Genomic DNA, 22,489 nt, shown 5'->3' on the forward strand with positions numbered 1-22,489 from the left:
AAAATGGCTATCTCAAAATTTTAATTGGGTGGCTTTGAGAAAAAAATGAGCGTGGGAGGGGGCCTAGTTGACCTCCATTTTTTTGGTCTCTTAAAAAGGGCAATAGAACTTTTAATTTCCGTTGCAATGAGCCCTCCTACGATATTCTAGGACCACTGGGTCAATATGATTACCCCTGGGGAAAAGAAAAAAACAAAAAAAAAAACAAATAAACACGCACCTGTGATTTTTCTTCTGGCAAAAAGTGCAAAATTGCACATTTTTATAGATAGGAGCTTGAATCCTCTACAGTATGGTTCTCTGATACGCTGAAGATGATGGTGTGATTTTATTAAGGTTCTATAACTTTTAGGGGGTCTTTCCCCCTTTTTTCGAAAATCCGCTAAATTTTCTCAGGCGCGTAACTTTTGATGGGTAAGATTAAAATTGATGAAGCTTATATATTTGAAATCAGAATTAATATCTGATTCTTTTGATATATCTATTGGTATCATAGTTCCATTTTTTAGAGTTTCGGTTACCATTGAGCCGGGTCGCTCCTTACTTACAGTTCGTTACCACGAATTGTTTGAGAAGCCTAGGTAGCTACAAAGAACTACAGAATGACTTTAATTCAACTTAAATTAATTTAAACTTACATTAATTAGTAAATGGTTAAATTAAGATACAGTAGATTGGCTAATTTAAACTAAAAAGAAATAAGCTTGTTACATTTTATATTATATGTATAATAAGCTAATTGTAAATCTCATATTTCTTTGGGCAATATTTCTTATTTGCGCTCTATAAAAGGTATTAAGAGCATTTGCTTGCATTTTGTAAGGTTTTTGTTTAATATATCTATACCCAGACCATTTCTATGCTTCGTGGCTCTGTTGAATAACAGTCTCCCTCATTAGCCTCGTTGAAATTAACAGTGTTTTATTTCCTTCTATATCGTCATTTATCTTGTATGTGTAAGTCTCTCTTCTTTTTTCACGCTATTCAATCCCGTTCATATCTTTTTTCGCCCTGACGTATATAGTAATATGTAACTAGGTTTATTGTATGTTATTAACTTCAAATTAGAAACGAGGTAGTCCTATCGTCTTTATCAGATGTTTGAAAAATTAGTGGCCTGTCCATATTCCTCTCCCTTAGTTATGTTCTCTATCCCTGTCCTTCTCTCGATCTCTTTCTTCGTTACTTTATCTTCTTACCACACTCTATCCCCGTCTATCTCTCGTTTTCCCTCTTTTTCCGGCGCTCTCTCTTCCCCTGCCTCACTCTCTGTCTTTCTCTTTAGATTTATATTAAAGACAGAACGAATAAAGATATATATATATATATATATATATATATATATATATATATATATATATATATATATATATATATATATATATATATATATATATATATATATATATATATATATGTGTATATATATATATATATATATATATATATATATATATATATATATATATATATATATATATATATATATATATATATATATATATATATATATATATATATATATATATATATATAGAGCTTATAGTTTGAATAGATATAATAAAGAATTATTTAGAAAAGAAGGTTTTAGATTTGAACGCTATGAAATCAGTAGAATCAGTATTTAGGGGTAAAGTAGATGTTGATTCAGAGGTTCATTTTAATTTTGGAGTAAAGGTCTTAGAGGTTAAAGAAGAATTTGTTTATTTGGGTGTTAAGTTTAGATCATTAAGGGAGATGTCTAGGCATGTAGAAGATTGTAATTTAATGGGTAATAGGCTAATAAATATGCTTTTGAGAAGTAATTTAAATCAGATAGCTGTCATGAGAATCCAGAAAAGAGTGTACCAGACAAAACTAGCGTCTAGTCTACCTTCGGGTTCTGAGGTTTGGGGTTTTGCTTAAGGAGCTAAGCTAGAAGTAGTTCAGCTACGATATTTTAAGAGAATTTTAGGCTTGAAGGATTCATTTAGTTCAGTGGTACTGAAAGGAGATTTGAGGTTTTTCTCTTTAAGGAGTGTTAGATTGGTTAGAATGGTAAAATTCTGGGAGAAGATAATTAGGTTATCTAGAGTTCGGCTTCTTTAGTCAGCTCATTTGAAGAGCTTGAAAAACGGTAGACGTGATTCTTGGCCAAATCAGGTGAAGAAAATACTGGACCTTTGTGGACTTTTGGAGATGTGCAATGAAGGAAAAGGCCCTATGGGTGAAACCGTGTCAGTATGGAAGGAAGTCCAGCGAACCCTAAATGACCATGAAATCCAGGAGTGGCAAGCTCATAAGGACCATTCTATGTCTTTGAGGTTCAACTCCCAAGCCAAAGACTGTTGGGGGGAGGAGGTTTATTTTAAATTTGGGTTGAATAAAAAGAAATTTGAGAACTTGTTGTATGTAAGAGAGTACCGTTCGGATAAAGATGAGAGACGGAAATTTTCGAGGAAATTTTTAATGGCGGCTGGCCCTTATTTTTGCCATATATGTGGATGCGTGAATGAGAATTTATTTCATTTTGTATCTGAGCCTGAAGAGCTGTCTGAGTTGCGGAATGAATGTTTTGGACGAGTAAAGTAAGTAATTATGACGGCACTACACCCTTAAGGTCCAAACCGGCGGCGCTGATTTCCGTTTCGTGGCCCTCAACCAGGAAGTGGCTTGGAACCAGCCATCCTGTGCTTTCGCACACCCTTCGTGCATTGGATGAGTGCTTGGGAGTGAATGCAGGTTAATTGAGTGGATGGCTGAGAAAATCTCATGGGCTATTAAACAGTTATGTCGGTTTCTTCCTTTAGGGATTAATCATAGGGAATTATGTTTGAGGGGATAGCCTGTTACTGTTTTTAGGATTTGAATTTTATTATGATTAGTGTTTGTTTGTTAAATTGTTGAATCTCGATGTGTTTCTTTTTTGTCCTTTTGTTGTTATTTTCTTTTTTGATTTTTATTATCTAAAGTTGTATTTTGTTCCTGAGCTTTGTTTGTAGACTGTATGTGTTGCTATGGCCCACAGGCTTTTTGCAATAAAGCATATCTATATATATATATATATATATATATATATATATATATATATATATATATATATATATATACATATATATATATACATATACATATATACATATATATATATATATATATATATATATATATATATATATATATATATATATATATATATATATATATATATATATATATATATATATATATATATATATATATATATATATATATATATATATATATATATATATATATATATACGTTAGAAAACCGATCTCACCTCATAGTTTGAAGAAGCTTAGTAATTACACAGTTTTAACAGAAAAAAAAAAAAAAAAAATCAATTTTCCTGAACAGGTGAAAAAGTTACGTATATGGTAAGCTTTAGCAAATTTTAATACTCACCCTTAATATTTCGCCAACCAGTTTAGATAATAAAACCTCGGTGACAGGCGTGACAGCACAAGAACTACTTAAGCATGATATTCGCGTATACGAGAGGTGGGATCGCGCAATGCATCCGTCTCCATGGTAACCACAAAAACCGCGTTTTGGTATCGTAAAATTTACGAATACTTACCCTTCTAGGGTTATCTTAACTCAAGCACATTTTAATCATCAAATTACACGAAACTAAACTCTTTTTTTTATCTTTTTTGGCTCAAATTTTTGGCTCGAACTTTCGCTTCGCAGCTCAAAGAAATGATTAGCCATGCCTGGTACAAGTGAGCAAGATAATTTCTCACAATTTGAACGTGTAATTCAGCCACAACGTAACAATGAAGTTAATCAAACAGAAAAAAAAGAATGAATATGCTGTGGTGATCGAGACAGTAATATTTTGGGGTGGCAGGAGCAACAAAGGGCACAATATTACTATAAGGACCAGGAACAGGGCTCTTCGCAGCTAATCAACCGCCTTGTTACGTTGCCAGAAGGAAAAAAATCGTGGAAGGATAGAAACAAAGTCATGAGAAAAGATAATATTAAAGGTAATCATGGTATGACGTACAGTAATTGTTATATAATACTAATGTGTTAACAATAAACTGAGTTTATTTATATATTTTGACAAACAAAAGACGCAACGAATGTGAATTAAGCCTAGTTGCTTAGTGTTTTCACTGTTGAATTATAAACAAGCGTTATAAGTAGCGATAAATTTTCTTTTTGTAGATTGAGGCTTCACTTGAATTTTCAGCATATGAAAAACACACTTGGGACAATTTTATAACCGAGTTTGACTATGAAAACTTCAAAAATGAAACCTTGAAAAGACAGTTCAAGTTGAAGAGCGTTCTTGGAGTTGCCGCACTAGACAACATAAAATTGGAAGCGGTAAGTTTTTATTTTTTTCAAATTTATTGGAAAGGCGAAATTGTGCTGCAAACCAGGAGATTAAAAGAGCTAAAAGATTGCTGTGTTTTAAACATTTTGGCTGTTTAGTGACGAAGAAAAAAATTTCTGTTTACTTTGGGAAAATTCAGTTTTAATGCTGAAATTAGCCAAAATTATTCCCACAAACTTTTCATGCTCAGACCTGTCTATCATCAAGTAGTCAAAATATGTCACAATCATCAGCTGCTGACCATACCGAGCAAAAAAAAAAAAGAAAAAAAAATGCCGAGCAAAGTAAGCGGAGAGCGGCGACAAAAAGGAAAAGTATCTTTTTGGGGAACTTTTGCGAGGGCCACGTGCCCGAGGCTCAGATCATAACAAAGAAAATGAGCTGTTTCCATTTGCTAGCATTGATTAAAAATTAACGTTTTTGAAAATAAATTACAAAGGAAAGTAAAGAGACAAATTGAAACCTAGAACGAGCAAACATAAATTCATGTAATAACTCAAAATTTAAACGAACTGAAATAAGTGTGAATAAATAAAAGAAAGCTAAAATTTACAGATCGATATTCACCGATCAAGAAATACGTTATCGTTTAATATTTTCTCTTAGAAAACGACCTAAACCTATAAATGGTTATAAAATAGAATGGTTATAAAAAATAGAAAAATGGTTATTTTCTTCTATTTTCAATCAATTCTAAATGAATTTTTCAATCAATCAAACGTAACGAGAATTTCAAAAATTTAATGTGGTAAATGGATAAAGCTGAATTGAAGCTATCGAATGATAACAAATTGACGTCTTACTTTTTTGAAACATTAAAACTAATACAGCAGAAGAATAATATACCAAGAAACTTGCACTGACAACAAAGATCAGAAATCAAAAATTACTACTATTACCGGGAATTTCTTTTTATATATTACATATTTTAAACCAGCATTCTAGTTCAATTAGTCGGAAATGCAGTAAATTTTCCTAAATATTTTTCTCTTTCAAAAATATTCTTTTCAAACGTATAGAAAATCAATTAAATCATCACTAATTGATTCACCAATTCAAAATACTGCTTCAGCAAAATGGAAAGACTGTTTCAAAAATGGCAAATATTCGTTGGGAATTTTCGTTTAAGCATCTGCTTTCTATTACTTTTTCTTACTTAAAGCTCTTGCTCGGCAGCGTCACCAGCGTAGAGGGAACCAGTCGTCAGCACCGTCAGTCTTCTCCCGAGTGGTCGGTTCAGGGCGAGGGTTGTCGCTTCAGCCGGGTTGATGTTTCTGGAGGCGAGCCGATCAGGGATGACTTCCGCCCATCTGGTGCGTGGTCTCCCCCTAGGACGCCTCCAGCCGTTTGCAGCTGGGTCAAAATCGAAGATGAGCCGGGCGGGTGTTTGGGCAGGCAGACGGAGCAGATGACCATACCAACGCAGCGGGCGAGACTCAAGCGACAGGGGTGGGAGTTTGAAGGACCTGAGGATTTCCGAATTTCGTACCCTGTCGGACCATCGGGAGCGTTCGATTTTTCGGGGGTGTTTCGTCTGGGTGGCATCTACCTTCAGCGTCTGTGTCTGAGTCAGCGGCCAAGTCTCGGCAGAATAGAGCATAACGCTGGCAACCGAAGCAGAATATACTCATTAAAAAACGAAATGAAATTCTGGAAAAAGCATCCTTTTTACATTGTAAAATTAAATTAAAAGTTACAAACGTAGCAATTTTAAGGAATGATTTTTCTTTCCTGTTCACTGACCAAGATTAGTTTTGTATTTTATTCTTTTAATTTGTGATATTTTGACAAAAAAAATACTGGTGGCATTACTTTTATTTGTAGTATCTCTTATTTGTTAAATTGACTAGCATTAATATATTCTTTTTTTTGTTGATGCTATGAAATAAAAAAAAAAATTGAAATGCAAATTGGTTTTCAGTAAAGCATAAATGACACTCCAGCTTTAAGACTGTTGAAGAGGATGGTAGTCCCATTTTTATTTGTGGACATCAGTTTCGCCCGATTAATAAAAGAGTCTTCTTGAGCTAGAGACATGTGGAAATAGGTTTTAAACCTTTTTGAAATGAAAAATAAGCATTCTCAACCACATCAGACCCATTTTCATTCGACAAATATTGTTTTTCCCATTTTCCTAGCCTTATTTCGCATTAAGGTCCTTCTGGCCCATAAACAGGGGCGTAATTTTGCCATGGAACAGGGGGAAACTGCCCTCTCCAGACCTAAAAGGATATTTTTGTGCCCCATTCTCGGGCTAACAATTTTTCAGTTTTTCCTTGGTCCAAAGACTTGCGAATTTAAATTGTATACATACGAAAATACTTTTGGTACTGTTTATGGGGTCAGTCCTCTAAGCTTACTCTTTTTTATTTCTAAACTCTCCTTGACCAGCAATTTTGTGCATATAAGCTTCAAGCCTATCGGGAAAAGACTTAACTGTCTCTAATCGGGCTTTCTAAAACCTCTTTCCTTCCAATAAAATTTGGAATTTGTTTTTTGGAATAAAATTTGGAATATATGGTGTTGCTCACGAGTGGTTTTCATCGTACCTGACTGATCGTAAGCAGTGTGTAATTGTGGAGGGTAATTTGCCGCCAGAATTACCGGTAAAATCTGGCGTACCTCAGGGGTCGGTACTTAGACCGCTCTTGTTTATTTTGTATATCAATTGATTTGATAACATGTCTTACTATAAATGCACACCCAATAGTATTCGCTGATGATCTCAAATTCCTTCATTGCTGATTTATCATCCGAGTTTGCTGCAAAAAAGGCCCAAAAAACTCTTGACGAAATATCTGACTGGTGTTTTCGTAGCAAAATGCGGGTAAATGATACAAAAAGCTGCATCATAGTCTTCACTTCTGCTCCTTCAAACTCCTCATTGTCTCACAATGTCGCACTGTCAATCAATGGAAATCCCATTCCTCAGACCACAGTCACAAAGTTCCGTGGTGTTTTTGTAGATTCCTCTCTTTCGTTCAAACATCACAAATCCCAGCTGTCTTCAACAGTCTCACTGCAAACATCAATATTACATAGAGCTAGCCTGCTTCTAAGTGCTGACATGATGAAAATTCTTTATAATGCTTTTGTTTTCCCCTACTTGAACTACTGCTGTTCTGTCTGGGGCAATACATTCAAATCTCATCTAAAATCGTTAAAGAGATCACAAAACCAAGCAGTCAAGGCCACATATTGCCTCCCCAGGCTATACCCCTCAACAGACCTATACAAAGACACTGGAACAATAGATATAACAGAGATAATCAACGTTCGTAATTTGCGTTTAGCGCACTCGGCAATATCGAATAAAAGGTCTTTCCAGGTACTTCAAACTTTGTAGCACAATTCATCGAGGAAGAGCTCTCCGCTGCAAAAAGTACAATTTTATGCTACCGAGAAGAAGGCTTACAAGGTCTCAACACTTTCCAGTTTATAGAAGTATTTCTGTGTGGAACTCAATTAATGAATCTATTAAATCCATAAAATCATTTGGCACACTCCAAAAACAATACCTCTCTTACACAGTATTGAATACTGCATGAGTTAATGTCTTAATTTTTCTTCTGTATCTTATCCTCTCACTCTCTTTCTTTGACTCCACCTCGTCTTAATTCTTTCCTTTCTAATTCTTTATCCTCCTCTTATGTTATCAGCTCTTCTCTTTTCATTTCATAGTGTGATATAAATAAGTCTACCAAAATCGGGCGTGACTCGCACAAGCATTGCTTTGAGTCGAAATGATCATGTTAATTGTTTCGTTTGTTAATTTATTTAAAAATAAGAGGTTGATTGATTGTTTCATTGATTGAATGAAGGTCCATTTTGCCAAAGGAAGAATGCCTAAGAGTTTCAAGCCAAATAGACATCCATAACCAAACGTACTCACGTTTTTGATACTGTAAAATCTATCCGTAAACAATTTTGGTAATTTGCATAATTTGGAGTTTTTATTCCTTGGGCTACATGGGTCACGTCAGGTTTCGGCTTATTATGTGTAAGTGCACATCACCTGCTATGAAGGAGGAGTAGTGGATCATTTTTAGGTAGGGAGGGGTGGCTGAGACACTTCAATGGGTACATTTTAATGCCAAAGAATCCTAACTCTCATTGGTTCTTCCGATAAATGTAGAATTAATTATAATGAAGGGAAATGCGTTAGAAATTGATATCTAATTTCTCTTGATTTCCGGGAATATTTCTGGTCTATGCCTTTATTATAAGTAAAGAGTAACATTAAACCCTTAAAAGAACAGGATTCATTCCATAAGGAAGGGGGACTGTCCCCTCTTGGCCCCCCTCTTGATTGTAGAAAATTTTGAAGATGCTGATTCAGTCAGAAGTTGCCAGTTCTAGTGTCTTTAAAAGTCAACAGTGATTGAAGAGTAACTAGCTCCTTTTGTAGAACCTCCTTTGATATCCAATTCTTTAGCCTGGAAATGAGCCACGCAAATTGTTTCTAATCAATTTGGAAATTACAGCTGAAAGTCCTTTTGACGAAGGGTACTATTGTAAGAAAATTAGTCCAAGGATTAGTCCATTTGAAATTGGTCCCTCCTTTAATAGACGGGGTTAAAAAAAAGCACCAGATTTTTTCGATTGGCGTGACATCAGTTTGAAACTTAGGACTAAGGGGACTTCAATGCCAAACGAAAACAAAATTAGCTTCCTCTAAACGGCAGCCCAGAAAAAAGGCCAGATAAGTACAAAAAACATTTTTCCCACCGATTTGAAACGGAAGAGGCTATTTAGGAAACTTTGGCGGGGGATCATTCGATTAAAAATTATAAGCTCTTGATTCCTTTTTAAACATCAAAATCTACCGGAGGGCAACGAGCCTCCCTCGGTTCCCTTTCTCGATCCCATTATTTGTTCATTATATTTGTTTGTTATACTTTGTCTGTGGCTGCTCAATTTTAAATAAGAGGAGAATTTACTATGTGGGAAAATTTTACGGAGTTGATTCTTCGGGGGAAAATTCTCATGAGGGGAATAGGCCTAGCACCGTTAATGTCATCCCTAAAGGCATAACCAATGAATTTTCAGGTAATTGTAGAGTGACAGAAATTTCGATCTGATACCATGGAGGTATGCAAACATGCCAAAGGCAAAAACAAAAGAGCAGATGAAGAGGGCTAGCTTCTTTATAATCCCATATGCAAAGAGGAAAGAGAAAGGGCAATAAAAGTGTAAATTTTCGCTTCAAATAGCTCTCTAACAAGCTTGTAGGCACAAAAATGAAATCGAAGATAATTTACTTTTAACTAAGTTTCCTATGTATGAAGGAATATACCACTCCCTCAAGTTCCTGCTTTTTACACTAATATTTTTTTTTTCCCAGTGCTTGAATAACAACAAGGGAAATGGTATAAAAAGTTGACAATGACTCAAAAATAGAAGAGCTAAAATAAATTACTTACATTTACCTACTGGCTACACTACTTCCACTCTAAAACTTCTTCATTAAAACATATTTTAGGCTTTATCGTTAAGAGCCGGGAATTAAGCTGGTGGGAGCCTTCCCTCATTTTTTCTCCTCCCTCTTTTGTTTTAAGTTCTTATGTCTATCTCTACTTTTGTTTGAAAAGACTCAAACACCCATATGGGTGTTTTATCTATTTCAAGGCACTATCTTACTCACTATTGTCAAAGATTCCTATCAAAGTTTTATCGATTTCGAGGTATTCTTGACATTTTGAGCTAACTATTCTTTCTTGTTCAGACTTTCTCGTGGATTCTCTTGCAAAAGAAGAGTGGGTATCTAAGATATATAGTGGAAGAGACAAACAATACGTATGTACTTTTAGATTATTAGCTGATAATATTTGATATGTTTTGAAGCTCTCCCTTCTTCACCCCAAATTTAACCACAATCCCTGTTCTTAACATAAAATTATTTTAAATCTATTTTTACAATACTTTATCTCTTATCTTTATCTTTTAGCTCAACAAGGTCCAATCAAACTTAAAAAATATCTACAGCACTGGAAAAATTTGCCCATATAATGAACAGGAATGTGATTTAATATCAAGTGGCATTCCATTGGAAGGAGAGCCTGGAGAGACAAGTAAGTGCATGATAATATAAAAATAAATACACACATGTGTATGTGTGTATATGTGTGTATGTGTGTATGTGTGTATGTGTGTCTGTGTTTATGTGTGTGTGTGTGTGTGTGTCTGTTTGTTTTTGTTTGTGTGTGTGTGTGTGTGTGTGAGTGTGTCTGTGTGTATGTGTGTGTGTGTATGTGTGTATATATATATGTGTATATATATATATATATGTGTGTGCGCGCGCGCGCGCGCGCGCGCGCGCGCGCGCGCGCGCGCGCGCGCGCGCGCGCGCGCGCGCGCGCGCGCGCGCGCGCGCGCGCGCGCGCGCGCGCGCGCGCGCGCGCGCGCGCGCGCGCGCGCGCGCGCGCGCGCGCGCGCGCGCGCGCGCGCGCGCGCGCGCGCGCGCGCGCGCGCGCGCGCGCGCGCGTACGTACGTACGTACGTACGTACGTACGTACGTACGTACGTACGTACGCGCATGCGCATGCGCATGCGCATGCGTACTGCGCGCGCGCGCGCGTGCATACGTATGTATATATATATATATATATATATATAATAATATATATAGCCTCAGCACTCGGCTTATGGCAGGCTTCTATATATAGATTCTCCCTGACATTTGTCTTCTAAACAAAAAAAGACAATTTGATCCTTTTCTTGATGTCATGACGTCCAAAATGGACCATAAATTAGAAGTGGTGCCTTCGTAGATTTATATTTTTTTTTTACTTGACCTTTAACTTTTGTCTCGGCTAATCTTTTGTCATTATGAAAGAAATATCTCCGAGCCTCTGTTTCTTTCAATTGTCCAAGTGTTGGGACAAAAACTTCTTTTTCTTCCAACGATTTATCTAGTCCAGGTTTTTGATTTTTACAAGGTATGGAAGGTATTGACGACCACCTTTGTTTCTTTTAAATGTTCAGGTGGGGTGACAAAAACTTTTTTTTTCTTCCAACGATTTATCCAGTCCATATTTTGATTTTCAAAGGTATGGAGGGCATTGGCGACCACATATGTTTCTTTTGATTGTTTAGGTGGTGGGACAAAACTTCTTTTTTCCAACGATTTATCTAGTCCATATTTTTATTTTCAAAGGTAGTTTAACCATTAACGACCTTATCAATGTCAAAATCCAAAACCCAATCATCGTCGTCATCATTTCCAATTTGCTTGGTTCCTTTTACCTCGGTTTATCTTTCGTCATTATGAAGCCACGTATTACCAAGCCTTTGTTCTTAAACAAAGGTATGGTAGGCATTGATGACCTTATTCCTTTAGAAATCCCAAACCCAATCATCATCGCTATCAATCTCAATTTTGACAAGTTTTGATTCTCGCTGTCGAGGTTAATTTTCGTTGACTCGCTCACATGTTTGGGGTCGCATATCTTCTAACCGCGTGTGTCTTTGCTGTTGATTTTCATTTTTGACTTGCTCACATAGTCGGTGTCGCATGTCTTCTAACCACGTTGGCTTGGCTCTTCATTTTATTTATGACACGCCGCCACTGTTCTTTTAACCGCGTGTTTATTTGCTTTTCATTTTCATTTTTGACTTGCTCACTTGCTCTGTGTCGCATATCTTCTAGCCGCATGCATCTTTGCTCTTTATTTTCATGTTTGATACGCTCACTTGCTCGGTGTCGAATGTCTTCTAACTCCGTGTGTCTTTGTTCTTCATTTTCATTTTTAACACCCTCTAATTGTCGTTTTCGCATATCATCTATTCGCCAGTGCCTTTGCTCTTCATTTTATTTTTGACACGTTTATGGATTTTGATTACTTCAGACAATTTAGCAATGGCATTTAGTTTAGCTGTCCGTAATGGTGTTTTCGCAATTGATTAGTGTAAAAGAACCTTAGTGTAAAGAGTGAGGCATTGATCTGGGGAAGTCCCCAGATTAACTTACGTATCGAACTTCTATATTTGTATATTTTTATTAAGTATATTAGGGGGTTAGCCACCTAGTCAATACCGCGCTCTTTACGCTTAAGTTCAAATTTTGTTTCAATTCTTTAAGAACGACCCTTCAATCACAAAGGCCCTTAATTAGAATAAATAGCTCTGATAAAAGTACAAAATAAAACTTTAGCGTAAAGAGCGAGGTAATGACTAGGGGGCGAACCCAATCATATGCGTTATAATTTCTGTTCGTTTTAAGTTTTGAAGTTCCTCCTTAATTTCAGTTGAAAAAATGATTTTTTTTTTTTATATTTAATTTCTGATCGTTTAAAAATAATCCATCAATCAGAAAAAGGGCTAAGTCTAACGAACCATTCTTAAATCAGTGTGATAAGCGTATGTAGCCAATGTGAGAGCATTGTAAGTCTCGTTTTGTTCGAAAAGAAGACCCAAATTTCTTTTTTCTCTTTGTAACAGCCTGAATACAGTGTACTCACTAAGTAAAAAGGGGCACCTCAGCGATTATGAAGGAAGCATGGTGGATCATTTGATAGGCGTTAGGGGGGGGGGATGCCTCAAAGTAAGGCCAAAAATCCCAACTCTAATTGAGCCTTTAGATGAATTTAATATTAGTTTTAGGTAAAAAGCAGGTGGAAACTGATATCTAATCCCTCTAGATTTTTGGGATATTTCTGGTCTACACCTTTATTATGACAGTAAAGAGTAAAATTAAACCCTAAAAAGAGCAGAATTTATTCCTTGCAGAAATGGGGCTATCCCCTCCTCAACCTATTTCGTGATAAGAGAAACTTCGGAGGGGGCTCATTCGATCGAAAATTAAGAATTCTAGTGCCTTTTCTAAAAGTCAAAAAGGTTTGAATAGGAACGAGCTCCTGTTCTAAAATCGTTTTTTGTCCTTTGACCCTTTTCTAACCCCTTAGGAAATCTGATATGAATTTTGAATTACCCATTTTGTTCTAGATAGTTGAAAATATCAACAAATTTGCATCAAAGGATGATATAAGCCTCAGAATCCCTGGGATAGAAGCCATCCCTTTGAAATTGGTCCCTTCTCTAACAAAAGGGCTAAAAATTCCAAATCTTTCCCATTGGCCTGAAACTTATCTGAAACTTTCTAATAATAAAACCCCCAAAAAAGGGCCAGAAAAATTTAAAAAAAGAATTTCCACCCACTTCATATGGAAGGTGCTATCTTAGAAACTTTGCAGGGGGATCATTGGATTGAAAATTGAAAGTTCTTGTCTTCTTTTTAAATACTGAAAGCTACTGGAGAGCGATCAGTCTCCCTCTCAGTTCTTTTTCTGCTATCCGGCTCTCTTCAAGCCCATATGGTATCGAATCAACTTTTGAGATATTTGTCTCGTTTAAAAACTTAGAAATGTCTAATAAGTTTGCCACAGTGGTCAATATCACCCACACAGCCCCAATGTTAAACTTCTTTTTAACCTGCTATGATACTTCGGCTCCCAGTAACGCGAAAAAATAAAATTAAAAATAACTTAAACTATGACATTCTATATTCTGCCTATATTTTGGAATATTGGTAGAATATTTGAAATTCCTTCTTTTCTTGATTTTATTAACTCGTCATAATTTCTATATGGCTGCTTGATTTCCATGTGGGAGAAATTTACCACAGGGGGAGGAGGGTTATCTAAGGGGAAATTTACACGAGGGAAAATTTATCGGGGAATGGATTTTCTGAGGGGGGAATTTTCCGGGAGAATTTAACAGGAGGAATTTTTCAAGGGGAGAATTTTCCAGGAGCACCTGAGAACACATGGGTTAAATTCTTAAACCCTTTCTTCCAACTTTGTCATTTTAAGTTTTAAGCGAATATAACTGCATGACATTTAATTTATGTATATTATAGTTGTTTTTGTCTTAGAAATTTTAGTATGTTTTACTTTCCATTGCTTAGATTAGGAAGTCCTTAATGGTAGTTTTTCTCCTTTTTCTAATAAGATATGATATCATTTAATCTAAGCTCTCTTCAATTACATACTCAGATTACGAAAAACCTACAATTAATTTACAATATATATATTATATATATATATATATATATATATATATATATATATATATATATATATATATATATATATATATATATATATATATATATATATATATATATATATATATATATATATATATATATATAAATATATATATATATATATATATATATATATATATATATATATATATATATATATATATATATATATATATATATATATATATATATATATATATATATATATATATATATACATATATATATATATATATATATATATATATATATATATATATATATATATATATATATATATATATATATATATATATATATATATATATATATATATATATATATATATATATATATATATATATATATATATATATATATATATATATATATATATATATATATATAATTTTAAAAACTCTAGATCTCATTTCTTTTTTTAGGCATTGAGTACACATAATAGAGTCAAGTCAAAACTATGATGAGCTAGCCTATGTATGGGAGACATGGAGAGACGCAACTGGAAAGAAAATGTTTAACTACTTTGTAAGCTACGTGTCACTCAGTAATGATGCAGCTCAGGCAAATGGTAAGACTACCTTAATATGTAATTAGCTTTGGCTCCTAAATATGATTAAATAAAAAAAAAACAAGTTTTTTAAAGTGAAAGTAAGGAGCGACATTAAAACTTAAAACCAACAGAAATTATTCCGTATATGAAAGGGGCTGTCCCCTTCTCAACGCCTCGCTCTTTACGCTAAAGTTTTTCATTGTTTTAAAAAATAAAGTTGTGAGACAGAGTCAAACTTTAGCGTAAATAGCGAGGTTTTGAGGAGGGGACAGCCCCTTTCATATACGGAATAATTTCTGTTCGTTTTAAGTGTTAATGTCGCTCCTTACTTTCAGTTTAAAATCTTGTTTTTTTTATTTAATTTCTGATCGTTTTTTAGTTAATGTAGCTTTTATTTTGGCTCACCGTCATTGAATAAGTAAACAAAATTTGCATAAAAATTTTACTCTTCTTTTGCTAAATGGCTGTCTCTAAATTTGGTTCTGACGTAATTTACAAATTAACTAACGTAACGAACTTCTATATTCGTATATTTTTCTTCTGGCAAAAAATACGTTGCAGATATAGTTGCAGGTTTTTGCAGATATGAGCTTGAAACCAATGTAATAGGGTTTTCTGATACGCTGAATCTGACAGTGGGATTTTCATTAAAATTCTTTCACTTGTAGGGGATGTTTCCTCCCTCTTTAAAAAATCATGTAAATTTTCTCAGGCTCGTAGCCTTTGATGAGTAATACTAAACTTAATAAAATTTATATATTTAGAATCAGCATTATAATCCCATTCTTTTGATACATTTATTGACATCAAAATTCCGTTTTTAAAAGTTTCGATTACTATTGAGCCGTATCGCTTGTTGTTGTTGTTTTTTTTTTTTTTATTACGTATATGTTATTACGTCTATGAGGGGGTTCTCCCCTTAGTTAATACCACGCTCTTTACGTTAAAAGTTAAACAGATTTTTAATTCACAAACCCCTGAAAAACAAAGGCCGTTTAATTAGAATAGATTGCTCTTTTGAAAGCACTAAAAAAAAAACTGTAGCGTAAAGAGCGAGGTATTGACTTGGGGGAGAACCCCCTCATATACGTAATAACTTCTGTTCGTTTTAAGTTCTAATGTTGCTTCTTACTTTCAGTTGAAAAAAACTTGTTTTTTTTAATTTAATTTCTGATCGTTTTTTAAATAATACTTGGAAATCCGTTGCACCCTTCATAGAAATGTCTTTTACCCCAAAGAAACATCCTCCACGGAAAGATTATCCCGAGTAACCCCCTCCTCCAGCCCCCCCCAAACCAGAAAAAAATCCTTCCTGAAAATGTCTGTATACTTCCCAATAACCAATACAATATGTAAGCAATGGGAAAAGTTCTTATCTTGCAGCCCTTCCCCTGGGAGCTGTGGGGCATTAAGTCATCTTAAAAGACATATTTATTAGATTTTTGACTATGCTGAACAAAATGGCTATCTCAAAATTTTTATTGGGTGACTTTGATAAAAAAATGAGCGTGGGAGGGGGCCTAGTTGCCCTCCATTTTTTGGAGGGCACGAATCGTGATCTTTCTCCGAGCAAAAAATGCAATTTTCCACCTTTTTGCAGATAGGAGCGTGAAACTTCTTTAATAGGGGTTCTCTGATAAGCTGAATGGGATGGTGTAATTTTCGTTAAAGTTAATTAAATATGCAAAATTCCACATTTTTGCAGATAGGAGTTTGAAGCTTCTTTAATAATGTTCGTTGATAAGCTGAATCTGATGGTGTGAATTTTGTTAAAGTTAATCAAAAAAATTAGCAATTAAAACAAAATATTATTGTTTAAAAAAAATTGAGCTGTAAAATAGTCAAACTTTAGCGTAAAGAGCGAGGCGTTGAGGAGGGGACAGCCCCTTTCATATACGGAATAATTTCTGTTCGTCTTAAGTTTTAACGTCGTTCCTTACTTTCAGTTAATTTTTTATTTCATTTGTGAACATTTTTTAATTAATGCAGGTTTTGATTTTGGCTCACCGTGCATGAATAATTAAAATGAAATTTGCATATTAATTTTACTTTTATTTGGTTAAATGGCTTTCTCGAAACTTGTTGAATTTTATTTACGAACAATTTTATTAATAATAAATATACGTAACTTACGAATTAACTTACGTAACGAACTTCTATATTCATATATTTTTAATACATATTTTAGGGGGTTTGCCCCCTAGTCAATACCTTGCTCTTTAAGCTAAAGTTCGAATTTCGTTCCAATTCTTTAAAAATGACCCCTTAATCACAAAGGCCGTTAATTAGAATAAATAGCTATTATGAAAGTACTGAAAAATCTTCGGCTTAAAGAGCGAGGCATTGACTAGAAGGTGAACCCAATCATACAGCTAATATTTTTTTGTTCGTTTTAAGTTTTGATGTTGCTCCTTACTTTCAGTTGAAAAACTTGTTTTTTTATATTTAATTTCTGATTTTTTTAAAATAATGATGGGAAATCCGGCGCCCCCTTCATAGCAATGTCCCTTCCCCCATGAAAACTTCCTTCATTAAAAGATCCTCCCATAAAACCCCCGACCCACCCCCCCCCCCTACTACCAGAAAAAATTCCCCCTGAAAACATCTGTACACTTCCCAATAACCAATACTATATGTTAACATTGGGTAAAGTTCATAACTTTCAGCCCTCCCCCTGGGAGCTTCGAGCGATTAAGTCATCCTAAAAGACATAGTTATAATATTTTCGACCATGCTGAACAAAATGGGCGTGATCAAAATTTTGATCGGGTGACTTTGGAAAAAAATAAGCATGGGAGGGGGCCTAGTTGCCCTCCATTTTTTTGGTTACTTAAAAAGGGCACTAGAACTTTTAATTTCCGTTCCAATGAGCCCTCCCACGATATTCTAGGACCACTGGGTCGATACGATTACCCCTGGGGAAAAAAAAAACAAAACTAATAAACACGCATCCGTGATCTTTCTTCTGGCAAAAAAATGTAAAATTCCACATTTTTGTAGATAGGAGGTTGAAAACTATACGGTAGGGCTTTGTAATACTCTGAATATGATGGTGTGATTTTCACTAAGGTTATTTAGCTTTTAAGAGGTATTTCCCCCTTTTCTCGAAAATCAGCCAAATTTTCTCAGGCGCGTAACTTTTGATAGGCATAATTAAACTTGATGAAATTTTTATATTTGAAATTAGAATTAAAATTTGATTCTTTTGATGTGTCTATTAGTATAGAAATTCCGTTTTTTAGAGTTTCGGTTACCATTGAGCCGGGTCGCTCCTTACTTACAGTTCGTTACCACGAACTGTTTGAAATTAAAACACATGCGCTGGTCATCCAGTGAAACCAGGAGATCTCGACAATTGTGCAGTGACTCAGCAATTGCTACGGGTTGTGTGATCTTCTTCTTAATTTTTCTGTATCAAGAAAAATCAATGCATTGCATTTGATGGAATTCCAAAAAGCGAATTTTGCAAAGATTAGTTCTAACTACCAAACAATTCCATTTTGTCATTGTTTTAATATATTCATTAACAAAAAACCGTCTTCAAAAAAAAACTTTTAAAAAACAGTAATGAATCACATTAAAACCTAAGGCGTTTGAAGTCAGAGAGTAATTCAACTTCAGGGTGAACTGCAATTGCTATGAACAAATTAGTTTAATTCAAAAATTACAGAAATTAAAATGAATAGTCATGTCAAACACAACATAAAGGGCTAAAAATAAATAAATGAATCCTAAAACGAACAGATATTAGCACAAATATGAAATGGTCAACCTTCTAGGGGCCAAAGCGTACGTGTGTTTTACTGAAAACCACATGAGCGTGTTCTTTATTTGTCAAAACTTTCATAGGCAGCGCGATAGCGCTGCCTAAGTAAAGAACGATGTGGGCACAATGTGTTTTTTTTCTCCATACCAGGGCACTTCGCATCGAACGAGTCGTCGTAGAAACTTCAACAGGGCTCATTTCGATTGGAAACTGCAGTGGCTAGTGTCCTTTTTGATAGTTAATAGCGGTTAGAGGGCAAATAGCCCCCCACACATATCATTTCCCGAAACACATCCAATCAAAATTTTGAGATAGCCATTTGGTTCAGCGTAGTTGATTTCCCGACAGAAAATATGTTTTTGAGGATGATACTCCCCCACAGCCCTCAGGGCAAGGGTTTTAAGTTATGCCCTGGGGCCATATAAAGTTTTTATAGACCCTCCCCCACAACCCTCAGGGCAAAGGAATTAAGTTATGCCCTGGGGGGCATATTAGGTTTTTATAGAAGGCGTTGCCGTAAAAACTTAAAAACAGGCTAATTTGATTGAAGTTTCAAAGGGCTATTGACCTTTTTAACAGTCAAAAGTGTTTGGAGGGTAACTATCTGCACCACCCCAATTATTCCCCCAAACATATCCAATCAAAATTTTGAGATAGTTATTTTGTTCAGAGTAGTTGATTTCAAGATAAAAAAAATGTGTTTTTGAGGAGGACACTCCCCCATAACCCTCAGGGAAAGGGTTTTAAGTTACGCCCTGGGGGCATATAAGGTTTTTAATAGAAGGCGTTTGTCGTAGAAACTTCAAAACAGGCTCATTCGATTGGAAATTCAAAGGGCTAGTGCCCTTTTTAATAGTCGAAATGTGATTGGAGGGTAGCTAGCCCCCCCACGCCTATCATTCTCCCAAACATATCCAATCTGAATTTTGAGATAGCCATTTTGTTCAGGGTAAGCTAGTTGATTTCCAGATAGAAAATATGTTTTTGAGAACGAAACTCCCCAACAACCTTCAGGGCGACGGGTTTAAGTTACGCCCTGGGGGCATATAAGGTTTTTTATAGAAATCCTTGTCGTAGAAACCTCAAAAAGGGCTTATTTGATTGGAAATCCAAAGAGCTAGTGCCCTTTTTAATACTCGAAAGTGATTGGAGTGCAACTAGCCCCAACCCCGCGCCTATTATTCCCCCAAACACATCCAATCAAAATTTTGAGAGCCATTTTGTTCAGCGTAGTTGATTTCCAGATAGAAAATATGTTTTTAAGGAGGACACTCCCCCACAACCCTCAGAGCAAGGGTTTTAAGTTTTGCCCTGGGGGGCATATAAGGTTTTCGTAGAAGGCGTTGTCGCAGAAACTTCAAAACAGGCTCATTCCATTGGAAATTCAAAGGGCTAGTGCCCTTTTTAATAGTCGAAAGTGATTGAACGGCACCTAGCCCCCCCCCCTACGCCCATCATTCCCCTAAACACTTCCAATCTAAATTTTGAAATTTTGAGCCTTTTCGTTCAGCGTAGGCTAGTTGATTTCCAGATAGAAATTATGTTTTTGAGAAGGACACTCCCCCACAACTCTCAGGGCAAGGGTTTTAGGTTATACCTTGGGGCATAAAAGGTTTTTATAGAAGACAATGTCGTAGAAACTTCAAAACAGGCTCATTCGATTGGAAATTCAAAGGGCTAGTGCCCTTTTTAGTACTCGAAAGTGATTGGAGGGCAACTAGGCCCCCCACATGCCCATCATTCCCCCAAACACATCCTAATCAAAATTTTGAGATAGCCATTTTGTTCAGCGTAGTTGATTTCCAGATGGAAATATGTTTTTGAGGAGGACACTCCCCCACAACCCTTAGGGCAAGGGTTTTAAGTTATGCCAAGGGGGCATATAAGGTTTTCATAGAAGGCGTTGTCGTAAAAACTTTAAAACAGGCTCATTCGATTGGAAATTCAAAGGGTCAGTGCCCTTTTTTAATAGTCGAAAGTGATTGGAGGGCAACTAGCCAACCCCTCCCCCCCCCAACGCCCATCATTATCCCAAACACATCCAGTCAAAATTTTGAGATAACCATTTTGTTCAGCAGATGCTAGTTGATTTCCAGATACATAATACGTTTTTGAGGAGGACACTCCCCCACAACCCTCAGGGCAAGTGTTTTAAGTTATGCCCTGGGGGGCATATAAGGTTTTCATAGAAGGTGTTGTCGTAGAAACTTCAAAACAGGCTCATTTGATTGGAAAATCAAAGGGCTAGTGTCCTGTTTAACAGTCGAAATTGATTGGACGGCAACTAGGCCCCCCCCACGCCCATCATTCCGCCAAAGACATCCAATCAAAATTTTGAGATAGCCATTTTGTTAAGCGTAGTTGATTTCCAGATAAAAAATATATTTTTGAGGAGGACACCCCCACAACCCTCAGGGCAAGGGTTTTAAGTTATGCCCTGGGGGTATATAAGGTTTTATAGAAGGTGTTGTCGTAGAAACTTTAAAAGGGCCTTATTCGATTGGAAATTCAAAGGCCTAGTGCCCTTTGTAATAGTCGAAAGTGATTGGAGGGCAACTAGCCCCCCCCCACGCCCATCATTCCCCCAAACACATCCAATCAAAATTTTTAGACAGCCATTTTGTTCAGCGTAGTTGATTTCCAGATAGAAAATATGTTTTTGAGGAGGATACTCCCCCACAGCCCTCAGGGCAAGGGTTTTAAGTTACGCCCTGGGGGCATATAAAAAAAAGGTTCATTACGTTGTCGTAGAAACTTCAAAAAAGGTTCATTCGATTGGAGATTCAAAGGGCTAGTGCCCTTTTTAATAGTCGAAAGTGATTGGAGGGCAACTAGCCCCCCCCCCCCAAACACCCATCATTCCCCCAAACACATCCAATCAAAATTTTGAGATAGCCATTTTGTTCAGCGCATGATAGTTGATTTCCAGATAGATAATACGTTTTACGGAAGTCAATGAGCCGTTTCATCGCTGCTGTCACTTGTTACTTTTTCCTGCTTCATGTATATTTTATTTTTGTTGTTCAGTATCATTGGAGGGCAACTAGCCCCCCTCCCCCCAACGCCCATCATTCCCCCAAACACATCCAATCAAAATTTGAGATAACCATTTTGTTCAGCGTAGTTGATTTCCAGATAGAAAATATGTTTTTGATGAAGATACTCCCCCACAGCCCTCAGGGCAAGGGTTTTAAGTTATGCCCTGGGGGCATATAAGGTTTTTATAGAAGATTTTGTCGTAGAAAATTCAAAAGGGGCTCATTTGATTGGAAATTCAAAGGCCTAGTGCTCTTTTTAATAGTCGAAAGTGATTGGAGGGCAACTAGCCCCCCCCCCCACCCCCATCCTTCCCCCAAACACATCCCATCAAAATTTTTAGACAGCCATTTTGTTGAGGGTAGTTGATTTCAAGATAGAAAATATGTTTTTGAGGAGGATACTCCCCCACAGCCCTCAGGGCAAGGGTTTTAAGTTATGCCCTGGGGGCATATAAAGTTTTTAATAGAAGGCGTTGTCGTAGAAACTTCAAAAGAGGCTCATTTGATTGGAAGTTCAAAGGCCTAGTGCCCTTTTTAATAGTCGAAAGGGATTGGAGGGCAACTAGCCACCCCGCCCCCACGCCCATCATTCCGCCAAACACATCCAATCAAAATTTTTAGATAGCCACTTCGTTCAGCGTAGTTCGTTTCCAGATAGAAAATATGTTTTTGATGAGGATACTCCCCCACAGCCCTCAGGGTGATGGTTTTAAGTTATGCCCTGGGGGCATATAAGGCT

At 36.0% G+C, this 22,489-nt stretch overlaps 1 protein-coding gene across 1 annotated transcript in view; it reads left to right on the forward strand.

Moving 5' to 3' along the window:
• The window catches only part of LOC148939355 (angiotensin-converting enzyme-like), a 402,696-nt gene that overhangs the window by 184,336 nt on the left and 195,871 nt on the right, over positions 1 to 22,489 (forward strand). The window contains exons 15-17 of the mRNA XM_089107028.1: positions 4,180 to 4,341; positions 10,299 to 10,428; positions 14,827 to 14,964. Of these exons, the coding sequence (XP_088963154.1) occupies positions 4,180 to 4,341; positions 10,299 to 10,428; positions 14,827 to 14,964 (430 nt within the window). The remainder of the gene's footprint in view (positions 1 to 4,179; positions 4,342 to 10,298; positions 10,429 to 14,826; positions 14,965 to 22,489) is intronic.

This window comes from Artemia sp. Qi Xiang Cuo, chromosome 21 (assembly GCF_049724085.1).
Source record: "Artemia sp. Qi Xiang Cuo chromosome 21, ASM4972408v1, whole genome shotgun sequence".
Lineage (NCBI taxonomy): Eukaryota > Metazoa > Arthropoda > Branchiopoda > Anostraca > Artemiidae > Artemia > Artemia sp. Qi Xiang Cuo.